The following is a 26,034-nucleotide window of genomic DNA, read 5'->3' on the forward strand; positions in this document are numbered from 1 at the left end:
ACACTTATTTACTATTATTCTTAGTGGTAAAGTTCATTTTGAATGTGCTGAAATAAATTAGGTATCTCTCTCTCGCTCGTCCACCCCTTTCTCTCTCTCTCACACACACACACACACACACACACACACACACACACACACACACACACACACACACACACACACACACACACACACACACACACACACACACACACACACACACACACACACACACACACACACACACACACACAGGAGCATGTCATCCCTGTACAGTGATCCCGATTGGTCGCTGAATAATCGTTGTGTTGAGGTGATAAAGAAGATGAAGGGTCCTACGATGGACTCGAAGAAGGTTGTGGACTGGCTGATGATGCGGGAAGACAGCGACCAGGACTTCAGCCTCACTGACTTTTTGGGAGCCTTCACTGCCTCCACTTTCATGAAGGAGGTCAGTGTATGGTTTATGTGTGTGTGTTTGCGTGTGTCTCTCTTTCTCTGCCTCTGTTGAGCTGATTATCTCTCCCCTTGTCACGCCCTGACCATAGAGAGCACTCAGGGTCCTCTATGGTGCGAAAGGTCAGAGCATGACCAGGTTTTTTTTTTCTAGTATTGTTATTTCTATAATGGTGTAGGTGTATGGTTCCCAGTTAGAGGCAGCTGATTATCGTTGTCTCTAATTGGGGATCATACTTAAGTTGTCCATTGTTCCAACCTGCGTTGTGAGATAACGTTTTCAGTTAGTGCCAAAGTGCGCTCTGTACTGGATGTTTGTTCATTCTTTGATGTTTTTGTTAAGTTTCACTTTGAAATAAAGTATGTGGAACTATACACACGCTGAGCCTTGGTCCACTCCTTTCGATGAATGTGACATCCCTGTCTCTTCCCCTTTTTCTCTCTCTCTTGTATCAGATGGACACTCGCCGTCTCTCTGAAGATGCTCACAGGGACAGCACCAACCCCTACCCCATCTACAACGCCATAGAACTGGACTGCTACAGACAGCATTGCACTAAAGGTGACACTTATGCAGCATTCACGCAAACTCAGAAACTCAGAACTTCTGAGTTAAAATCAACTTTATTCCCATAGAGGTTCCTACCGGTTGATTCTGATACTTTCAGAGTGGAAAACTTGGGTGTCATCTTTGTATAATGAGTTCTGAGTGCACTGTGAATGCAGCATCAATCAATGAAATGGATTTGTATAGCACTTTTTACAAAGACAATTGTCTCAAAGTGTTTTAGAACCAGAACAATAAAAACAATACAAACAATGAATACAACATGAACAAACACTCTACTGTAGACACCCCAAAACCAAGCCAGGCATTAGTCTGAGTCCCAGTCAGCCTCTGTTTAGAAGTAGTGCACTATATAGGGAATAGGGTGTCATTTCAGACAATTCTCCCCCACTGTTTTAACTGTAGGGGTGTGGTTTGAGATGACCCCCCACGAGAGCGGCTTCTCCGGATTGGGCGCTTTCGTCCCCACTTCCTGTCTCAGGAGCCGGTTTAAAGGCAAGACTCTGATAGAGAAGAGGAAGGAAATGGACATGGTTCTGCTGCAAGGTGGGGAACGCAAAGACACACACATGTACACACACACACATGCACAAGCAAACGTGCACACACACATCAATGTAATGTTGTTTGTTTGTTGTTGCTGGGCAGGTATCTGTGAGAGTGCCTTCGCAGAAGGGCAGGTGAACAATGCTGAGGTAGCAAAAAATATCTGGGGCTTATTTGAAGGTAAGCCACAGTGCATCGCGCTAGTTACTCTGCAAGGCTAGTGTGTAGAATTGTAAGTTGTATTTCAGATCATTGAAACAACATTCCCTTTGAGTTCAGTTGTGATAAATAATGTTTATATTTTCATTTTTACCATATCTTTAGGTGACAAAAATGTCTTAAAATCAGAATAACTAATACTAAGGTAGTCTTTCACCCCTCCCCTTACCCCACCCATCCAGATAATAAAACACCCATCAAAGACAACGATAGAGAGACAAAATAAAAAAGATAAGTCGATAAGAAAGAATACAACACAAAGAAACAACAATGAAGAGAATCCCCTTCAATCAAAAAAATAAATACAAAAAATGTAAACAATACTCCAAAACAATACTAGACAATAAACTACAGGACAATACTAGACAGTAAACTACAGGACAATACTAGACAGTAAACTACAGGACAATACTAGACAATAAACTACAGGACAATACTAGACAATAAACTACAGGACAATACTAGACAATAAACTACAGGACATTACTAGACAATAAACTACAGGACAATACTAGACAATAAACTACAGGACATTACTAGACAATAAACTACAGGACAATACTAGACAATAAACTACAGGACATTACTAGACAATAAACTACAGGACAATACTAGACAGTAAACTACAGGACAATACTAGACAGTAAACTACAGGACAATACTAGACAATAAACTACAGGACAATACTAGACAATAAACTACAGGACATTACTAGACAATAAACTACAGGACAATACTAGACAATAAACTACAGGACAATACTAGACAATAAACCACAGGACATTACTAGACAATAAACTACAGGACAATACTAGACAGTAAACTACAGGACATTACTAGACAATAAACTACAGGACAATACTAGACAGTAAACTACAGGACATTACTAGACAATAAACTACAGGACAATACTAGACAGTAAACTACAGGACATTACTAGACAATAAACTACAGGACATTACTAGACAATAAACTACAGGACAATACTAGACAGTAAACTACAGGACATTACTAGACAATAAACTACAGGACAATACTAGACAGTAAACTACAGGACATTACTAGACAATAAACTACAGGACAATAGTAGACAATAAACTACAGGACAATACTAGACAGTAAACTACAGGACATTACTAGACAATAAACTACAGGACAATAGTAGACAATAAACTACAGGACAATACTAGACAGTAACCTACAGAACAATAGTAGACAAACTACAGGACAATAGTAGACAATAAACTACAGGACAATACTAGACAGTAAACTACAGGACATTACTAGACAATAAACTACAGGACAATACTAGACAGTAACCTACAGAACAATAGTAGACAAACTACAGGACAATACTAGACAGTAACCTACAGAACAATAGTAGACAAACTACAGGACAATAGTAGACAAACTACAGGACAATACTAGACAATAAACTACAGGACAATACTAGACAGTAAACTACAGGACAATACTAGACAATAAACTACAGGACATTACTAGACAATAAACTACAGGACAATACTAGACAGTAAACTACAGGACAATACTAGACAGTAAACTACAGGACAATACTAGACAATAAACTACAGGACAATACTAGACAATAAACTACAGGACATTACTAGACAATAAACTACAGGACAATACTAGACAATAAACTACAGGACAATACTAGACAATAAACCACAGGACATTACTAGACAATAAACTACAGGACAATACTAGACAGTAAACTACAGGACATTACTAGACAATAAACTACAGGACAATACTAGACAGTAAACTACAGGACATTACTAGACAATAAACTACAGGACAATACTAGACAGTAAACTACAGGACATTACTAGACAATAAACTACAGGACATTACTAGACAATAAACTACAGGACAATACTAGACAGTAAACTACAGGACATTACTAGACAATAAACTACAGGACAATACTAGACAGTAAACTACAGGACATTACTAGACAATAAACTACAGGACAATAGTAGACAATAAACTACAGGACAATACTAGACAGTAAACTACAGGACATTACTAGACAATAAACTACAGGACAATAGTAGACAATAAACTACAGGACAATACTAGACAGTAACCTACAGAACAATAGTAGACAAACTACAGGACAATAGTAGACAATAAACTACAGGACAATACTAGACAGTAAACTACAGGACATTACTAGACAATAAACTACAGGACAATACTAGACAGTAACCTACAGAACAATAGTAGACAAACTACAGGACAATAGTAGACAAACTACAGGACAATACTAGACAATAAACTACAGGACAATACTAGACAGTAAACTACAGGACATTACTAGACAATAAACTACAGCACAATAGTAGACAAACTACAGGACATTACTAGACAATAAACTACAGGACAATAGTAGACAAACTACAGGACAATACTAGACAATAAACCACAGGACAATACTAGACAGTAAACTACAGGACATTACTAGACAATAAACTACAGGACAATAGTAGACAAACTACCGGACAGTACTAGACAATAAACTACAGGACAATGCGAGACAATTAAAATACAGAACAATAGTAGACAATAAACTGCAGGACAATACTAGACAATAAACTACAGGACAATAGTAGACAAACTACAGGACAATACTATACAATTAACTACAGGACAATACTAGACAATAAACTACAGGACATTACTAGACAATAAACTAGAGGACAATACTAGACAATAAACTACAGGACAATAGTAGACAAACTACAGGACAATACTAGACAATAAACTACAGGACAATGCGAGACAATTAAAATACAGAACAATAGTAGACAATAAACTGCAGGACAATACTAGACAATAAACTACAGGACAATAGTAGACAAACTACAGGACAATACTAGACAATAAACTACAGGACAATACTAGACAGTAAACTAGAGGACAATACTAGACAATAAACTACAGGACAATACTAGACAATAAACTACAGGACAATACTTGACAATAAACTACAGGACAATAGTAGACAATAAACTACAGGACAATACTAGACAATAAACTACAGGACAATACTAGACAATAAACTACAGGACAATAGTAGACAAACTACAGGACAATACTAGACAATAAACTACAGGACAATACTAGACAATAAACTAGAGGACAATACTAGACAATAAACTACAGGACAATACTAGACAATAAACTACAGGACAATACTTGACAATAAACTACAGGACAATAGTAGACAAACTACTGGACAATAGTGGACAATAAACTACAGGACAATACTAGACAATAAACTACAGGACAATACTAGACAATAAACTACAGGACAATAGTAGACAAACTACAGGACAATACCAGACAATAAACTACAGGACAATAAACTACAGGACAATACTAGACAATTAAAATACAGGATAATAGTAGACACTAAACTACAGGACAATAGTAGACAATACACTACAGGCCAATGTTGGACAATAAACTACAGGACACTACTAGACAATAAACTACAGGACAGTAGTAGACAATACATTTGATTCCGTTCCCCCTACTCCATTCCAGCCAATACAATGAGCCCGTCCTGTTATAGCTCCTCCCACCAGCCTCCTCCGGTCCATTTATCTCCCCACACACAGGCAGTCAGATGGTTAAAAAAACGGCTTACTGTGTTGGGGACTGTCTGTGTGGGGAGATAAATGGACCAGAGGAGGCTGGTGGGAGTAGCTGTATGACGTCAAGCTCATTGTAATGGCTGGAATAGAATAGGCCGTGAGTTTTACATGTCTCTACCAGGGCTACTTATCATGAGAGGAGGTTGTGTTTCCAAATCACCTCTGCTACACGTGACCAACCTGTTCTGTTCTGCAGGACACGAGAGCATGATGTTGAAAGAGAACATGAATATGGTTGAGAGAAGCGGGAAGGTAAAGGTGTGTGAGTGTGTGTCCTCCCGAGTGGTGAGGTGTGTGTCTGAGCTGATCAAGTACGCTGAGGACCCAGATCCACTGAAGACAAGGGAAGTCATCACCACACTGGGACAACTACTGGAAGGTGAGACACACACGTATACACACACTATTGCACAAAGACACCATAATCATGACCCCAGTGATAATGTGTATAATGACTCTAGGTCTTGTGAGCAGTAAGGGTGAGATGCTGTGGAACATGGACCCTGAGAGCTGGAAGAGAACCAGCCTGGTAGAGAGAAAGAAGTTCATAGAGACAGTCAGTCTGGAGCTCATCCTCTCCTCAGACAGCTGGGCAAAAGACTGGGAGGACCAGCGCTGCAACTGCATCGGTAACAAAGGCATTATATTACTCCAACACCAGGTTAGCCCGTTGAACTACAGCCTGCACTGAGATATAAAAAGGTTATTTGGCTGTCAGTGTGGGAGAGCACTTTGAAGAACCTTTATGGGTTTCATGTACTGTTGAACCCCATTAAGTTCCATGTATAACCTTATCTGGAAAAGGCTCTACGTGGAACCAAAAAGGGTTCCACATGAAACCCAAACGGGTTATCAAAGGGTTCTCCCACAGAGACAACTGAAGAACCCTTTATAGGTAGGTAGCACTATGTAGTACTTTTATACTTAGAGGCATTAGACCCTACATCTGCACAGACAACACTAACTTCCACAGTACCACTGACCTGATGCCTTGGAGCTGAGTTTTTTACAGAAGGACCTGGATGTAAAATGCAGTATGGTTATGTGGTAATATGGTCTTAGTGTAAGAGAGTTTATGGCATTAGGTAGTTATAAACAGTGGACATCTGTATCTAGTACAGCTCCAATAGGGGAGGCTGGTGGGGGGAGAAATCAGAGGACTGCTTATTGTAATGCTTGGGAATGGCATCATGAACGATATCAAACACATATCAAACACGTGTTTGGTACGATTTCTCAATCCGTTCCATCCATTACAGTGAACCTATTTGAAGACAATGATTTACTGCTGTGCCACAGAGCTTTGCTAAAATCTGTGGAGAAAAACCCCTCTGATAATCACACCTTGCTATTTTTTGCTGACCAGCAGATGTGTTCACTAATGTGCATTGTGAATGGATAAGGAAGCTCAGAGTAATGAACCTATTCTCGACACATTTTGCTGGAAAGCCTCAATGCTTAAGGAAGCTTAGTTTCCCCATCACTAATCCTAACCACTCCAAGTTAAAGGGTGGCTGAACTTCCTGATTTGGCCTAGTTTTAGAGTTGGTTCATTAAGAGATGCTAGCTGCCACGACTGAATTCAAAAGTGAGTTGGTTTCGGGGTGTGAATTGATGTGGGTGTGTGATCGCAGATGGGAAGAGTTAGCCAAATGACTTCACCAATTATTGTGGTGTGTGACCGTGGCAAAATAGATTTGACTTTGGACAGCTGGGGCTACTTAGGGACAGTCAATCAATTTAAAAGAGGCAATTACACACCTTTCAGTTCTCAACAAATGCTTTATATGTTTAAATTGAATTTCTACAATTTATAGTTGGTTTGAGGTTTTAAAGTCATTGAAATTTGGAGATTGTACATTGTGTAATTGACCGATGGTCTCTAACTAGCCCTATAGGAATATCCAAAATCAAACCACATTTACCACTGCCATTACTATTTGGTCACTGCATCTGCACTCCGAATTGATGATTACTTGATTGCTGCCAGCTGTGGGCAGGATTGAAATAAATCGACCTTCATTTACGTAGTGACATTCTCAGGTACAAAACTATGTTTTTGTTTAATACAGTAAAATATTAAATTGTAAAAACGTGCAGATTCCACGCTACAGTAACTTGGACAGGTTATGTTGGCCTTGTACTATCGTTACAGCATGAACGTTTTGCTATGAGACCGTGTTGTACTGTCACGTTCCCAAACTCTCTCATCATAATGACATGAGAAATGTTTATTCTCTTGTCCTCTCCAGAAAGGGAGAACTGAGATGATTTTTTACCAGTTAAGAATAATTGAAATTGGTGTCTCCCCCAGATTTTATCTTTTGGATTATACTGATCCTTTTACTTCTGCCGAAAGAACAACGGGAATGGGGAACCACATCCAACTTCCTCTTCAAGATCGACAGTACAGTAACATCAGACCTCTTCCTAACATGATAGCATAACTAGTATCAGTCATCAGGATCTTATGTTTCCCTCCAAAATGTCAACTTTCTTGGTTCTCTCTTTCTACCCCTCCCCCGCTATCTCCCCGTTCGCTCTCTCTATCCCCCCGCTCGCTCTTTCTACCCCCCGCTCGCTCTTTCTATCCCCCCGCTCGCTCTCTATCCGCTCGCTCTCTATCACCTGCTCGCTCGCTCTCTTTCTCTACCCTCCCCCGTTCGCTCTCTCTACCCCCCCTGTTCGCTCTCTCTACCCCCCGCTCGCTCTCTCTACCACCTCTCTCTTCTCTATCTTCCCCCGCTCCCTCAACCCCCCCCCGCTCGCTCTCTCTCTACCCCCCCGCTCTCTCGTTCTCTCTACCCTCAACCGCTCGCTCTCTCTACCCTCCCCCGCTCGCTCTCGCTACCCTCCAACCTCTCGCTCTACCTTCCCCCGCTCGCTCTCTACCTTCCCCCGCTCGCTTGCTCTCTCTCTACCTTCCCCCGCTCGCTTGCTCTCTCTCTACCTTCCCCCACTCCCTCATTCGCTCTCTACCTTCCCCCGCTCGCTTGCTCTCTCTCTACCCACTCGCTCGCTCGCTCTCTACCCCCCTGTCTCGATCTACGCCCCCTCACTCTCTACCCCTCCTTTCGCTCTCCATCTCCCCAGATGCTAGAGTTCCGGAGAGCATGCAACGCAATGAGAAGATTCACCTGGTAGACGCTGGGTTAAAGATCAACTCTCCCTACCCCCCCGTCCTGCGCACTTCGAGGAAGGTCGACCTCATCATCTCCTTGGACTTCAGCGAAGACCCATTTGAGGCAAACACACACACACATTTATTCCTATTCAAGCCTTTCAGACGAATATGAAGTGCCTAGGTAGTAGTGACCCTCTCTCTCTCTCTCTCTCTCTTCCCTCTCTTGTGTGCTCTCTAGGTAGTAGTGACTCTCTCTCTCATCCCTCTCTTGAGTGCTCTCTAGGTAGTAGTGACCCTCTCTCTCTCTCTCTTCCCTCTCTTGTGTGCTCTCTAGGTAGTTGTGACTCTCTCTCTCATCCCTCTCTTGTGTGCTCTCTAGGTAGTAGTGACCCCCTCTCTCTCTCTCTTCCCTCTCTTGTGTGCTCTCTAGGTAGTTGTGACTCTCTCTCTCATCCCTCTCTTGTGTGCTCTCTAGGTAGTTGTGACTCTCTCTCTCATCCCTCTCGTGTGCTCTCTAGGTAGTAGTGACCCTCTCGCTCACTCTCTAGGGAGTAGTGACTAGGGCACGTGTCAAACTCATTCCATGGAGGGAGTGTCTGTGGGTTTTCGCTCCACCCTTGTACTATATTGATGAATGGTCACTAATTAGTAAGGAAGTCCCCTCACCTGGTTGTCTAGGTCTTCATTGAAAAATCAAAAACCTGCAGCCACCCGGCCCTCCCTGGACTGAGTGACACTCCTGGCCTAGGGAGTAGGGCCTAGTGAGAAGGAAGTAGTGCCTAGGAATTAGGGAATAAGGGCTAGTATGGAGAAGGACATTGACATAACCATACTACTGGTCCTGCTCCTCACAGACGGTGTTTAGTGCCAAACAGTACGCGGATGAGCTGAAGCTTCCCTTTCCCCCAGTGAATGAGGATATAAGGAAGGAGAAAGACCATCCTCAGGACTGCTACGTTTTTGAGGGGCAAAACACTCCCACCGTCATGCACATGCCCCTGTTCAACCTGCGGAACTGCCATGGTGTGTGGTAGTCATCATAGTAGTCAGTGTCTCTCTCTGTTATCCTTGTCTCTCTGACTACGCCCTATTCTGACATAGTTTTTCTCTGTGTCATGTCTTTTTCCTGTATATCTGCACCAACTGTCTGCGTTTTATGATGGCATTAGTATTGTTTATCAGGAGCCACATTTGCTACAGCTACTCTTCCTGGGGTTCACACAAAACACAATGGTAAATCTAAACAAACTTAAAGATACCAAAAACAATTTAGTCCAATGTTGCTAAATATCACGTGGCTGTCCATGGTAATAATTTCTGTGTGTGTCTGTGTGAACAAGTAAAATGGAAAATGTTGACTCACCCTACTTGTAGACTAGTTGAACACCAATGCCATCCTCCTCTCTTTCATGTTGACAAAACGGTCTATGGCTTTTAGTTTTTGTTGTCATAGGCTATCTAGCTAAAATTCTTGCTTGCCTAACTTCCTTGCATGGGCAACCATGACCCAGCTAAATTAGCTAGCTAGTTGACATGAGACTACTAGACTACATATAGACCCTACAGATGCGCGTGACTCTTGGCGGCATTGCGTAGCCCATCGCCATCTTCACCCATTAAACAGCATAGATTTGTTTTTATTACTTCTAAACAAAACAACTTTTTGAGGTTCTCATATGCTTACAATGATGTTTTGATTCTTGCTTGAACAGTCGCTAGGATTATATTTGGTTGTGATCTTTGAAAAATAACTATTTTCGATACAGCAGTTATCTAGAATGCTAAAGATCATTGAAATAGCAGGACATTCATACAAACCTTAAAATCCAATTATAATCCAAAAGTAGTGTGAAATGCACTCATAAGCAACATGTAGAGGCTTTTCTTGCTGGCGTTCTATAAGAACTCCCCCCCTTGTTCTGACACCAGGTTGCACACCTCGCCCTCGTGTGGGAATGTTTGTAAACACAGAAACAAGTCTATTGAACCTCAATCATGTCAAGCCAGTGGCACAACATATTCACTTATGGTGACATCAGAATCGGCATCATAATCCTTGGCCTGTAGAGAGAATTAAGTCAAAACCCCATCTCCATCCATGGCTTAGGAAAGGGACGATTTAGCAAGCAAGCTACTGCAGGACATCACACAAGCAGACCAGAAACTGACATTTATCTGAAAATGAAGTTTTACTTAGGAAAGGATTTGATTGGTGTAAATCCAAACTGGCCTCCCTTGGGATGTGTTTTGCTGCACTAGGATAACCCACAGTTGAGATCAGCTCAATGCTGATAGGATAATTATTTAAAAAGTCCAAAATGCTTGCTGGCATCACTCAATCAAATGCTACTGCTGCAACATGTTATACTCTTTGGGTCCAGGCAGCATCAGATGCATGAGCTACACATACTGACACAGAGGGGCGCTGTTTTCCTCCCTCAGATGATTTTTCCGGTGAGATTCAGCCACTTACGAAGTGACCTGAAAAGTATAAAAACACAGAAGCTGTGTTCGAATACCCATACTAACATACTGTATACTACATACTTAACGTGTATATACTATTAGTTTACAGTATGCTAAATAAAACTAACGGGATCCTTTCAGTTGAGTGTACTATCGCTTCGCATGTTGACCAGAAGTTGATGCTGTTGCTATGCAACCGCTTGTTAGCTTGTTAGCATAACAAATTACTAGCTAGACTTTGGGTTTGTTCGTAAATTCAATCGGGAGTGTCAGGGAGTTGTCAGCTTGTCCGTTCGTAAATTCAGAGCGTTTCGCTCTCAGAACACTTTAATTAAGCATCTTTGCCAACGTTTACTGACACCGGCTACATACAATGGGTGTTGAGCGTTTGTAAATGTATTTATTCTGTGCTCTGCCATTGTCAGATGAGAGTGCTCAGAAATCGGAGTAGATAGCCAGAGCGAATTTACGAACACACCTGCAAAACTATACCACTTAGCTAAGCTTTTGAATGACGTGAATAATCAAGTCAATAAACATTGGGCAGTTAGTGAATATACCCATTATAGTGGGTAGCTGACATACCTGTTACATAGTGCTGTAATGATATGCTATTCGTTTTTTATAGCGTAGCTAACAAAATATAACTTTTTTGAAAGGTCATGACTTTATTACATTGCTGAACATATTCTTAAGGACACACCTCAAATATGTCCACCCCTCCCATATGTCCACCCCTCCCATCTGAGCACAAACCAGCTGATGTAAGACATGTACATTGTTCTGTTCTCTTCCTAGGCCAGGACGAGATTAAGAAGGAGAGGGAGATGTACCAAACGTTCCAAATGCCCTACAGTGCGCTTAAGCTCGACCACCTCCTGGAGAAGGCCCAGGACAACATGAGGAACAACAGAGACAGGATCCTGGGACAGATCATTATGGCCATTCAACGCAGAAAGAAGCGCATGTCAATGGCTCAATAGTTTTTATCAGTGGTGGAAAGTATCTGTACTTTACTATTAATACTTGACAACTTTTACTTCACGACATTCCTAAAGAAAATAATATACTTTTTACTCCATACATTTTCTTTGACTGCTGAAATTGGCTTGTTACATTTTGAATGCTTAGCAGAACAGAAAAAGTCTAATTCATGCACTTATCAAGAGGACATTCTTGTTCCTCCCTACTGCCTCTGATCTGGCAGACTGATTAGAAGCACCTGCTGTGCATCGGTTGCTCACCTGTGTTCCCTACAAATGCTGTCTTGAATCAAAAGGATTTGTACCTACACACTGGAGAAAGTTGCAGTGTCTGTGTATGTTATCCCTAATGCAGTGAAAATAATAAAAATAATATAAAACATTAAGTATGGGACATCTTTTTGAGACACATCACACTCTTTGTTTGTCTGCTTCTGAGAGAGTGTGATTGTCCCCTTTTTGATTAGGACTCACTAAACACATCCATTGTTTGATGTCTGAGTGTTGGCGTGTGCCCCTGGCTATCTGTGAAAAATAAAATGGTGCCGTCTGGGTTGCTTAATATAAGGAATATGAAATGGTTTATCCTTTTGATACTGTTCCTGGAGAGCCTCCCTCCTGTAGGTTTTTGCTCCAGACCTTGTTCCTGGGATTGGAGTGAAAACCTACAGGAGGGTAGCACTTAAGGAACAGAGTCGGAGAGCCCAGGTCTATATGCTTCGGGCACATAGACTATTCTTGTTCTCATAGACTAGGGGTATTCAACTCTTACCCTACGAGGTCCGGACCCTGCTGGTTTTCTTTTCTAACTGACAATTAATTGCACCCACCTGGTGTCCCAGGTCTAAATCAGTTCCTGATTAGAGGGTACAACGAAAGCAAACACAGTGATACTGGCTTCGAGGTCCAGAGTTGAGTTTGAGGGTCATAGACTAATGACTTGTTTACCTTTTAGACTGCATATGCATAACTAAATGTGAATATGCATGTAGGTCTATAGGCAGATCTATGGGCCTGCATATGTATAGGCCTATACCGGTAGGGCTACATATAGGTGGATAGGCCTACTACATACACTGCATACTGCACATTGGAGTATAGCCTGCATCTCACGTCTCATTTCCTCAACCAGTGCAGCAGCACACTGTGGACACACACACACCTCATTACGGACCTCCTGCAGGTACTAATGATCACACTCACTTCCCCTTGTTTCTATTTGGATGTATGGGTCCGTGAGGTAGGGGGCTCCAATTGTTTTTTGCCGGAAACCGACTACTGCTGATACCCCACTAGAGGGGACACGGTGGTTAGTGGTACCCCCTGGAGGAGAGATAGGGCACTAGGGCCAGTCACTAGAGGGGACACCGTGGTTAGTGGAACCCCCTGGAGGAGAGACAGGGCACTAGGGTCAGTCACTAGAGGGGACACAGTGGTTAGTGGAACCCCCTGGAGGAGAGACAGGACACTAGGGTCAGTCACTAGTGGGGACACGGTGGTTAGTGGAACCCCCTGGAGGAGAGACAGGACACTAGGGTCAGTCACTAGAGGGGACACGGTGGTTAGTGGTACATCCTGGAGGAGAGACAGGGCACTAGGGTCAGTCACTAGAGGGGACACAGTGGTTAGTGGAACACCCTGGAGGAGAGACAGGGCACTAGGGTCAGTCACTAGTGGGGACACGGTGGTTAGTGGAACCCCCTAGAGGAGAGACAGGGCACTAGGGTCAGTCACTAGAGGGGAAACGGTGGTTAGTGGTACCCCGGAGAGACAGGGCACGTCACTAGAGGGGACACCGTGGTTAGTGGAACCCCCTGGAGGAGAGACAGGGCACTAGGGTCAGTCACTAGAGGGGACACAGTGGTTAGTGGAACCCCCTGGAGGAGAGACAGGGCACTAGGGTCAGACATTATGGTACAATAAAGAGGCAGGAAAGCAGATCATAACGAAGTATGTGTGCTCTCATCCTCTCACCGAATGGAAATAGAAGATAATGACAATAATTGCTAAACATTATACAGAAAGTATAGGGTCATATTACTGTAATAATACCATATAAGGCAGTCTATTCAGTGGGGTGTATTTAGAAATGTGTTTGATATTGAAGTACAATGAAAAGACTCCTCAATATAATGAGATGGGATGAGTTGCCCTCCATCCATTATAGTCTAAATGGCTTAAAGATAAAAAGAGAAATCAATAGAATGAGGATTATTATTCTAGTGTGTGTGTATGTGTGTATGTGTGGTTGCGTGCGAGCGAGTGACCAATATCATATTACCCTGAGTGCACATGTCAGCAAAGACGTATGAAACACACATCAAACATGACACTGTGGTAGAGCCCAACTGCACTCTATGGATCTCAAAATCTACGTTCGTAGTGAGACAACTACAGTGTTCTATTTACAGAATCAGAATGAGTAGAACAGGCATCCCCTTCTACAGCTTCTATTTCTATTGTTATCCTGCATGTGGGCTGTAGATAATCAGGGACATTGGGCAATAGAGAAACTGGAGACACAAACACAGTCAATTAGCAGTTTTAAGATGTCCCACCCACTGCTCTCACTCTTTCCTGTCTCTACATGACGCAAAATGTTACTTCTCTACCAACCCTACAACAGAGTGTGGGGGTGTGTGGTTCTCACTTTACAGGAGAGATAGAGACCGACACTCTACTCAGATTCCTATGATTGTGCATGTTTGTATTAAATTATATTGATATTGTAATTATTGGGTAGATAATTTGCTCCATAAATCCTCATAAGCCTGTGTGTGGGGGCTTGTTGTGATGCTAAATTGTTGTATTTCCAATAAATTTAACAGGTCTAAGAATTGCTTTGGTTCTTGTTGATGTTGAATTTCATTTGTCTTTGTAGTATGTTGCATGACAGTAGGTTTTACAGGGGTGACTGATTGTCCATAAATAATATATATTCAGAGGACTACAATAAAAATAATCTTCATTATAGAAAATTCAGCAACATTTCAGTTACTTACATTGCCCCTTTAAACAGGCTAGATGAGATATTGATTTGGCCTAGTTTCACGGGAATTAAAACATTGTTTTTCATGCTCCAAAAGGCCTATGCAGTTTAGCCAAATGTAGTCCATAAGAAAGTGAACAGATTGCAGACAGAGGCATAAAAATGTATCCTACACGGGGCATCTCCTCACTGTCCTTTTGGAAAACCCTGTCCTACCCACTGACCTGCATTGTGGATGGTGTTTCCCCCACCCCTCTGAATACCCCTGTTTGTATGACTGACGGGTTGGTGGCACAGTGATTTTACGCATAGCAATACTGCCACCCAGTGGCGTATGGTAGGGATGACATCGTGGATAGCGTTCAAGAGAGGATTATAGCAAATACAGTGATTTGTGTGGATAAGTGAGCGTGCGATGTGTCACTATAATTGGTTGTCTACTACGTTGAATATTTATTTGCTTTTTGTGGTTTACTTGATAGACGTATGTGTAACAGTACTCTTCTTGCGTTGTGTACAATCAATCATCGACACGAGCTCCAACTTGTAGCACCAGTCATGGAGCTTTACTCTGATAGAAACAGCACAAAATGGTACGTCATGCAATGCACAGCTCACCATCCAACTCTGCACGTGACGCACGCTGGTTTGGTGCTTGTTCACTGGGCAATGTAGTTAACAAAATAATTTAACAATTACAATATACAATTTTCAATTTTGGGGACAGTTATTATTTTCCTTAGTGAAATTTCGTGGAACAGTTTAATTTCAATAATAATGTTTTCGTTTCTCAAAATCATTGTCACGTGGTTAATAATACAAATCGGAATTAAAATGATACAAATCCTAGAGTTAACATTCCACTGATGGGAGAGCACCAGCCTCTGCCATATGGACACGTTGATTCACCGTGAGCCATTGACAGCTAAAGAAATGAGCGCATGGAACTAAGAGATAGCCAAGGCCAATGTAGCAAAAGGCCTAAAATTGTCTACTAAGTAAAAATAGCCTGCAGTAAACCAACAAATTAAAACAGAAAATATCCTGATGAAAATGCATATAGTAGACTGCATTAATCTCTATACTCTGCCTGTCTGCCTCCCTTTATATCTGTCTTGACTTGAGCTATTTCTATCTGTCCTGACTTGAACTCTTTCTGTCTGTCTTAACTTGAGCTATTTCTGTCTGTCTTGGCTTGAGCTATTTCTATTTGTCTTGACTTGAGCTATTTCTATCTGTCTTGACTTGAGCTATTTCTGTCTGGCTTGGCTTGAGCTATTTCTATCTGTCTTGACTTGAGTTAACACTAGTGAAGTGCAACAGTGTAGACTAGCAACTCAATCAACTGGGACCGGCAGAATTACTGTATTTATGAAGGTCAGGCCTGAAGCTGTCAGTAGCGAACTTGCAATATTGTATCAACTAGCCTATTCAGGGCCCTCAGAGTTTCCTTGCAGGTGAGCTAGAGACAGAGACAGCTGATTTTGCAAAGGGAAATGTGTTCAGGTGTTTTATGAAATTTCCACTGGATATATGGGATCCTCAGAGCATGACATTTTGGTCTGGTGATTATCAAGGGGGGAGTGTTGGAAAGATTTGTCAAATACTGTGAGGAACTATAATCACTTACAATGGATTTAAAAAACGGACTTAGTTGATTTACAGTGTGAGGTGAAGAAAACAATTACTGAGAAGCTCAGCTTATTTGTGTTGGTGAATTAAGACAATCAGAAATCAGACATCCATTTTCCTACATTTTCACACAGCTGGCCAGTTAGCCTACTTCTATATTGGCTCAAAATACAATGTAAAAATTGACAAAACTCGTAAATGATTATATGAAATAAACCTAAACTTGTTTCTCACAAGTGTAGCAGGTTGTGAAATCTGCAACCAATGTTTCCACTCCTAGAATGAGAACGGTAAATGACTGTAACACATGCATTCAAATAAATGAATGGAACCAAATGATGGGGATTAACGGTAAATGTACTACTGGGGACATTTGCAATGAAAAAAAAAGAAAAAAAAAAGATTTAAAGGCAAACAATTAACACAATAAAACAATGTGTGAATTGCAGGGTCCCAACTAGGCATATAGAACAACATGCTTGTGATTTGAAACAATCCACAGCTTTAAAAGAAGCTAATGATCCTCTGTGTCTGAGTCTTACTCTCTGGTGATGTTTTTTGAATGATTTTATTTATTTCTGTAAAGACAGGAGAAGTCTCATAATATAATTTTGGCTACTGTATTTATATTTACTTTATGCTGCTGTCAAGGCTTTGGGTAACTGGTGAAAAGGAGTCAGGCGCAGGAGAGTTGAGATGCGTGGACAAGGTATTTAATACACTAAAAAACACCAGTAGAACAACAATACAACGGTGCGTGAAATATACTGGTACCACGAATAAAAGGACAAATCTATGGTTCATATAAAATAACATCTAGACCTATTTATTTTTATGAGAAGCAATGCTTGTGGACAGCAAAGGATAACCATGAACCTTTTATAATGATTGTTCACACACTTGGCCATTCTATATATGGGTTAGCTGAAAACGTCACGATACTTATGCTTGGCCAGATAGCTACCAACAATGACAATAAACTGCCATGTGAAGAATGTATTTATTTATTTCACCTTTATTTAACCAGGTAGGCTAGTTGAGAACAAGTTCTCATTTACAACTGCAACCTGGCCAAGATATAGCAAAGCAGTTCGACACATACAACAACACAGAGTTACACATGTAATAAACAAACATACAGTCAATAACACAGTAGAATAAAAGTCTATATACAGTATGTGCAAATGAGGTAAGATAAGGGAGGTAAGGCAATAAATAGTCCATGGTGGCGAAGTAATTACAATATAGCAATTAAACACTGGAGTGATAGATGTGCAGAAGATGAATGTGCAAGTAGAGATACTGGGGTGCAAAGGAGCAAGATACATAAATACAGTATGAGAATGAAGTAGTTGGATGGGCTATTTACAGATGGTCTATGTACAGGTCTAGTGATCTGTGAGCTGCTCTAACAGCTGTGCTTAAAGCTAGTGAGGGAGATATGAGTCTCCAGCTTCAGTGATTTTTGCAGTTCTTTCCAGTCATTGGCAGCAGAGAACTTGAAGGAAAGGTGGCCAAATGAGGAATTGGCTTTGGTGGTGACTAGTGAGATATACCTGCTGGAGCACGTGCTATGGGTGGGTGCTGCTATGTTGACCAGTGAGCTGAGATAAGGCAGGGCTTTACCTAGCAGTGACTTGTAGGTGACCTGGAGCCAGTGGGTTTGGCGACGAGTATGAAGTGAGGGCCAGCCAACGAGAATGTACAGGTCGCAGTGGAGGGTAGTATATGGGGCGTAAGTGAGGGACTCTTAAGTGACTCGTTTCAGCTAGTTTATGCCTCCTTCAAATGTTCACATACTAATCGGAACCAACCTCGTCTGTTTTACCTCATAGTTCAAAACTCATGGTTTTGAATTACACTGCGATCCATATATAGATCACAGAACCATAACACGTTCCCGTTGCAAACCTGGAGTTAAATCAGAGATGGAAGAGGAAGTGAGACGTCTCACTGGCTCCTTGTTTCTGGTTCATAGCAGAGAAGAAGAAGAAGAGAGAGGCCCAACTCAGGTGTCGTTTTTTTCATTGTTTCATCCCATTAATAAATTAGTTTTTGTATGGTGGTCAATGAGAATGCAGAATTTGGTCAGTCCAAAAATGTATGGGGTTTTAAAAATTTGCTATGAGGTTTATTTGATCGAATAGAAGTTTCATAGTAATTAAGTTGTTACGAGTGTACTGATATAAGTAGGACACAGGACATCCCGTCAGCTTTGAGAAAAAAAGTGGGGTCAGAGTTACTACTATTATTATTATGACTTAGTGGGATCAGAGTTACTACTATTATTATGACTGAGTGGGATCAGAGTTACTACTATTATTATGACTGAGTGGGATCAGAGTTACTACTATTATTATGATTGAGTGGGTTCAGAGTTACTACTATTATTATGACTGAGTTACTACTATTATTATGACTGAGTGGGATCAGAGTTACTACTATTATTATTACTGAGTGGGATCAGAGTTACTACTATTGTTATGACTGAGTTACTACTATTATTATGACTGAGTGGAATCAGAGTTACTACTATTATTATGACTGAGTGGGATCAGAGTTACTATTATTATTATGACTGAGTGGGATCAGCGTTACTGCTATTATTATTATGACTGAGTGGGATCAGAGTTACTACTATTATTATGACTGAGTGGGATCAGAGTTACTACTATTATTATTATGACTGAGTGGGATCAGAGTTACTACTATTATTATGATTGAGTGGGATCAGAGTTACTACTATTATTATGACTGAGTGGGGTCAGAGTTACTACTATTATTATGACTGAGTTACTACTATTATTATGATTGAGTTACTACTATTATTATGACTGAGTGGGATCAGAGTTACTACTATTATTATGACTGAGGGGGATCAGAGTTACTACTATTATTATGACTGAGTGGGATCAGAGTTACTATTATTATTATGACTTAGTGGGATCAGAGTTACTACTATTATTATGACTGAGGGGGATCAGAGTTACTACTATTATTATGACTGAGTGGGATCAGAGTTACTACTATTATTATGATTGAGTGGGATCAGAGTTACTACTAATATTATGACTGAGTGGGATCAGAGTTACTACTATTATTACGACTGAGTTACTACTATTATTATTACTGAGTGGGATCAGAGTTACTACTATTATTATGACTGAGTGGGATCAGAGTTACTACTATTATTATGACTGAGTGGGGTCAGAGTTACTACTATTATTATGACTGAGTTACTACTCTTATTATGACTGAGGGGGATCAGAGTTACTACTATTATTATGACTGAGTGGGATCAGAGTTACTACTATTATTATGATTGAGTGGGATCAGAGTTACTACTATTATTATGACTGAGTGGGATCAGAGTTAATACTATTATTATGACTGAGTTACTACTATTATTATTACTGAGTGGGATCAGAGTTACTACTATTATTATGACTGAGTGGGATCAGAGTTACTACTATTATTATGACTGAGTGGGATCAGAGTTACTACTATTATTATGACTGAGTGGGATCAGAGTTACTACTATTATTATGACTGAGTGGGATCAGAGTTACTACTATTATTATGACTGCGTGGAATCAGAGTTACTACTATTATTATGACTGAGTGGGATCAGAGTTACTACTATTATTATGACTGAGTGGGATCACAGTTACTACTATTATTATGACTGAGTGGGATCAGAGTTACTACTATTATTATGACGGAGTGGGATCAGAGTTACTACTATTATTATGACTGAGTGGGATCAGAGTTACTACTATTATTATGATTGAGTGGGATCAGAGTTACTACTATTATTATGACTGAGTGGGGTCAGAGTTACTACTATTATTATGACTGAGTGGGATCAGAGTTACTACTATTATTATGACTGAGTGGGATCAGAGTTACTATTATTATTATGACTGAGTGGGATCAGCGTTACTGCTATTATTATTATGACTGAGTGGGATCAGAGTTACTACTATTATTATGACTGAGTGGGATCAGAGTTACTACTATTATTATTATGACTGAGTGGGATCAGAGTTACTACTATTATTATGATTGAGTGGGATCAGAGTTACTACTATTATTATGACTGAGTGGGGTCAGAGTTACTACTATTATTATGACTGAGTTACTACTATTATTATGATTGAGTTACTACTATTATTATGACTGAGTGGGATCAGAGTTACTACTATTATTATGACTGAGGGGGATCAGAGTTACTACTATTATTATGACTGAGTGGGATCAGAGTTACTATTATTATTATGACTTAGTGGGATCAGAGTTACTACTATTATTATGACTGAGGGGGATCAGAGTTACTACTATTATTATGACTGAGTGGGATCAGAGTTACTACTATTATTATGATTGAGTGGGATCAGAGTTACTACTAATATTATGACTGAGTGGGATCAGAGTTACTACTATTATTACGACTGAGTTACTACTATTATTATTACTGAGTGGGATCAGAGTTACTACTATTATTATGACTGAGTGGGATCAGAGTTACTACTATTATTATGACTGAGTGGGGTCAGAGTTACTACTATTATTATGACTGAGTTACTACTCTTATTATGACTGAGGGGGATCAGAGTTACTACTATTATTATGACTGAGTGGGATCAGAGTTACTACTATTATTATGATTGAGTGGGATCAGAGTTACTACTATTATTATGACTGAGTGGGATCAGAGTTAATACTATTATTATGACTGAGTTACTACTATTATTATTACTGAGTGGGATCAGAGTTACTACTATTATTATGACTGAGTGGGATCAGAGTTACTACTATTATTATGACTGAGTGGGATCAGAGTTACTACTATTATTATGACTGAGTGGGATCAGAGTTACTACTATTATTATGACTGAGTGGGATCAGAGTTACTACTATTATTATGACTGCGTGGAATCAGAGTTACTACTATTATTATGACTGAGTGGGATCAGAGTTACTACTATTATTATGACTGAGTGGGATCACAGTTACTACTATTATTATGACTGAGTGGGATCAGAGTTACTACTATTATTATGACGGAGTGGGATCAGAGTTACTACTATTATTATGACTGAGTGGGATCAGAGTTACTACTATTATTATGATTGAGTGGGATCAGAGTTACTACTATTATTATGACTGAGTGGGGTCAGAGTTACTACTATTATTATGACTGAGTGGGATCAGAGTTACTACTATTATTATGACTGAGTGGGATCAGAGTTACTACTATTATTATGACTGAGTGGGGTCAGAGTTACTACTATTATTATGACTGAGTTACTACTATTATTATGATTGAGTTACTACTATTATTATGACTGAGTGGGATCAGAGTTACTACTATTATTATGACTGAGGGGGATCAGAGTTACTACTATTATTATGACTGAGTGGGATCAGAGTTACTATTATTATTATTATGACTTAGTGGGATCAGAGTTACTACTATTATTATGACTGAGGGGGATCAGAGTTACTACTATTATTATGACTGAGTGGGATCAGAGTTACTACTATTATTATGATTGAGTGGGATCAGAGTTACTACTAATATTATGACTGAGTGGGATCAGAGTTACTACTATTATTATGACTGAGTTACTACTATTATTATTACTGAGTGGGATCAGAGTTACTACTATTATTATGACTGAGTGGGATCAGAGTTACTACTATTATTATGACTGAGTGGGGTCAGAGTTACTACTATTATTATGACTGAGTTACTACTATTATTATGACTGAGTGGGATCAGAGTTACTACTATTATTATGACTGAGGGGGATCAGAGTTACTACTATTATTATGACTGAGTGGGATCCGAGTTACTACTATTATTATGATTGAGTGGGATCAGAGTTACTACTATTATTATGACTGAGTTACTACTATTATTATTACTGAGTGGGATCAGAGTTACTACTATTATTATGACTGAGTGGGATCAGAGTTACTACTATTATTATGACTGAGTGGGATCAGAGTTAATACTATTATTATGACTGAGTTACTACTATTATTATTACTGAGTGGGATCAGAGTTACTACTATTATTATGACTGAGTGGGATCAGAGTTACTACTATTATTATGACTGAGTGGGATCAGAGTTACTACTATTATTATGACTGAGTGGGATCAGAGTTACTACTATTATTATGACTGAGTGGGATCAGAGTTACTACTATTATTATGACTGCGTGGGATCAGAGTTACTACTATTATTATGACTGAGTGGGATCAGAGTTACTACTATTATTATGACTGAGTGGGATCACAGTTACTACTATTATTATGACTGAGTGGGATCAGAGTTACTACTATTATTATGACAGAGTGGGATCAGAGTTACTACTATTATTATGACTGAGTGGGATCAGAGTTACTACTATTATTATGACTGAGTGGGATCAGAGTTACTACTATTATTATGACTGAGTGGGATCAGAGTTACTATTATTATTATGACTTAGTGGGATCAGAGTTACTACTATTATTATGATTGAGTGGGATCAGAGTTACTACTATTATTATGACTGAGTGGGATCAGAGTTACTACTATTATTATGACTGAGTTACTACTATTATTATTACTGAGTGGGATCAGAGTTACTACTATTATTATGACTGAGTGGGATCAGAGTTACTACTATTATTATGACTGAGTGGGGTCAGAGTTACTACTATTATTATGACTGAGTTACTACTATTATTATGACTGAGTGGGATCAGAGTTACTACTATTATTATGACTGAGTGGGATCAGAGTTACTATTATTATTATGACTTAGTGGGATCAGAGTTACTACTATTATTATGACTGAGTGGGATCAGAGTTACTACTATTATTATTACTGAGTGGGATCAGAGTTACTACTATTATTATGACTGAGTTGGATCAGAGTTACTACTATTATTATGACTGACTGGGATCAGAGTTACTACTATTATTATGACTGAGTGGGATCAGAGTTACTACTATTATTATGACTGAGTGGGATCAGAGTTACTACTATTATTATGACTGAGTTACTACTATTATTATGACTGAGTGGGATCAGAGTTACTACTATTATTATGACTGAGTGGGATCAGTGTTACTACTATTAATATGACTGAGTGGGATCAGAGTTACTACTATTATTATGACTGAGTTACTACTATTATTATGACTGAGTGGGATCAGAGTTACTACTATTATTATGACTGAGTGGGATCAGTGTTACTACTATTAATATGACTGAGTGGGATCAGAGTTACTACTATTATTATGACTGAGTGGGGTCAGAGTTACTACTATTATTATGACTGAGTGGGATCAGAGTTACTACTATTATTATGACTGAGTGGGATCAGAGTTACTACTATTATTATGACTGAGTTACTACTATTATTATGACTGAGTGGGATCAGAGTTACTACTATTATTATGACTGAGTGGGATCAGTGTTACTACTATTAATATGACTGAGTGGGATCAGAGTTACTACTATTATTATGACTGAGTGGGGTCAGAGTCATTACTATTGTTATGACTGAGTGGGATCAGAGTTACGACTATTATTATGACTTGTGTGAATTAGGTAGTTGTTGGGGAATTGTTAGATTACACATTAGATATTGCTGCACTGTCGGAACTAGACGCACAAGCACATCTGCTAACCATGTGTATGTGACCAATTTGATTTGATTTGATTAGAAATCATACAAAAGTGCAATGTGCTCTTATGCAACAGACATCAAGATTCACGTTTATACAGAAATACTAATGTAACATAGGATCCTAAGCCCTTCCCTCAGAATAATGGAGTCCAGTATTCATCTGGCAACGACAGACAGGCACAGTTGAAGTTGGAAGTTAACATACACCTTAGCCAAATACATTTAAACTCAGTTTTTCACAATTCCTGACATTTAATCCTAGTAAAAATGCCCTGTCTTAGGTTCGTTAGGATCACCACTTTATTTTAAGAATGTGAAATGTCAGAATAATAGTAGAGAGAATGATTTATTTCAGCTTTTATTTCTTTCATCACATTCCCAGTGGGTCAGAAGTTTACATACACTCAATTAATATTTGGTAGCATTGCCTTTAAATTGTTTAACTTGGGTCAAACGTTTCGGGTAGCCTTCAACAAGCTTCCCAAAATAAGTTGGGTGAATTTTGTCCCATTCCTCCTGACAGAGCTGGTGTAACTGAGTTAGATTTGTAGACCTCTTTGCTCACACATGTTTTTTCAGTTCTGCCCACGCATTTTCAAAAGGATTGAGGTCAGGGCTTTGTGATGGCCACTCCAATACCTTGACTTTGTTGTCCTTAAGCCATTTTGCCACAACTTTGGAAGTATGTTTGGGGTCATTGTCCATTTGGAAGACCCATTTGTAACCAAGCTTTAACTTCCTGACTGATGTCTTGAGATGTTGCTTCAATATATCCACATACTTTCCTACCTCATGATGAAAAGATGTAAAATGACATCAGTTTGACCGATTTTAAGGACATCAAAAGTTGTTAAAACGACCCAACATGCTTTTGATAAAATATCAGTTTGGCTTGGATGTATAGGCTATTGTTGAAATACTATCAGCTTTTATGATGCTGATAAAGAGAACACATTTACAGAACGTCCCTAACTACACATTCATTCTCTCAATATGCTGAAAGAAAGAAATAATATTTCCACACTCCTGTTAAAATGTACATTTAGTGTATAGTTTTACTGCAAAAAAAACATAATTCTGCAGAAGTTAAATCATAACAGGCAAGGTGAGAGGTTATAGACCTACAGTCAATGTCCAGATTTCAGGCACGCTTCAAAAAATATATAAATAATGAAAGAAAAACCTTAATGTAGCCTATAGATATGAATTGCATATGAATTGCACAATACATTTCTGGATTTTGTATGCATTGTTTTCTCCCGCATCGCATGGCATATAACCACAGGTAATGAGTCAATACGATATACAGTATGTCCAGGGCTAGGTCTTACTCCTATGCCAGTAATCGCTGCATTACATCTACTTGGGACCATGGTCACCCGCCTTGGGAACATCTTCACTCCCTTGTCAATTTAGTTTATCTGCCTACTTTACATTTTAGTCATTTAGCAAATGCCCTTGCTCAAGAGCACATTGACAGATTTTTCTCCAAGTCAGCTCGGGGATTTGAATCCGGGACCTTTTGGTTTATACAGGCTCAAACCTCTTAACCTCTAGGCTACGTACCGCCTTACTAGTTTTCATTTGGATGACTTTATTCTGCTACTCTCCTGTTTAGCAGTGAAGGCTGTGGCTCTACAGTCTGTGTGTTGGTTACTGTGAACGTGAATACATTTTGTACTCCGAAAGAACCTG

The 26,034-nt window shown here is 39.7% G+C and overlaps 1 protein-coding gene across 1 annotated transcript; it reads left to right on the forward strand.

Annotated features, from left to right (window-relative positions):
- Nucleotides 1-860: 860 nt before the first annotated feature.
- Nucleotides 861-12,027, forward strand: LOC149980812 (cytosolic phospholipase A2 gamma-like). Its single transcript, XM_090185688.1, has 8 exons — nucleotides 861-1,000; nucleotides 1,412-1,552; nucleotides 1,655-1,732; nucleotides 5,651-5,833; nucleotides 5,916-6,092; nucleotides 8,548-8,699; nucleotides 9,433-9,601; nucleotides 11,843-12,027. Exons 1-8 carry the CDS (start codon nucleotides 895-897, stop codon nucleotides 12,025-12,027), a joined length of 1,191 nt encoding a protein of 396 aa, XP_090041814.1. The 5' UTR covers nucleotides 861-894.
- Nucleotides 12,028-26,034: the final 14,007 nt, after the last annotated feature.

This window comes from Oncorhynchus mykiss, chromosome 9, assembly GCF_057628025.1.
Source record: "Oncorhynchus mykiss isolate SJ-2025 chromosome 9, ASM5762802v1, whole genome shotgun sequence".
NCBI lineage: Eukaryota > Metazoa > Chordata > Actinopteri > Salmoniformes > Salmonidae > Oncorhynchus > Oncorhynchus mykiss.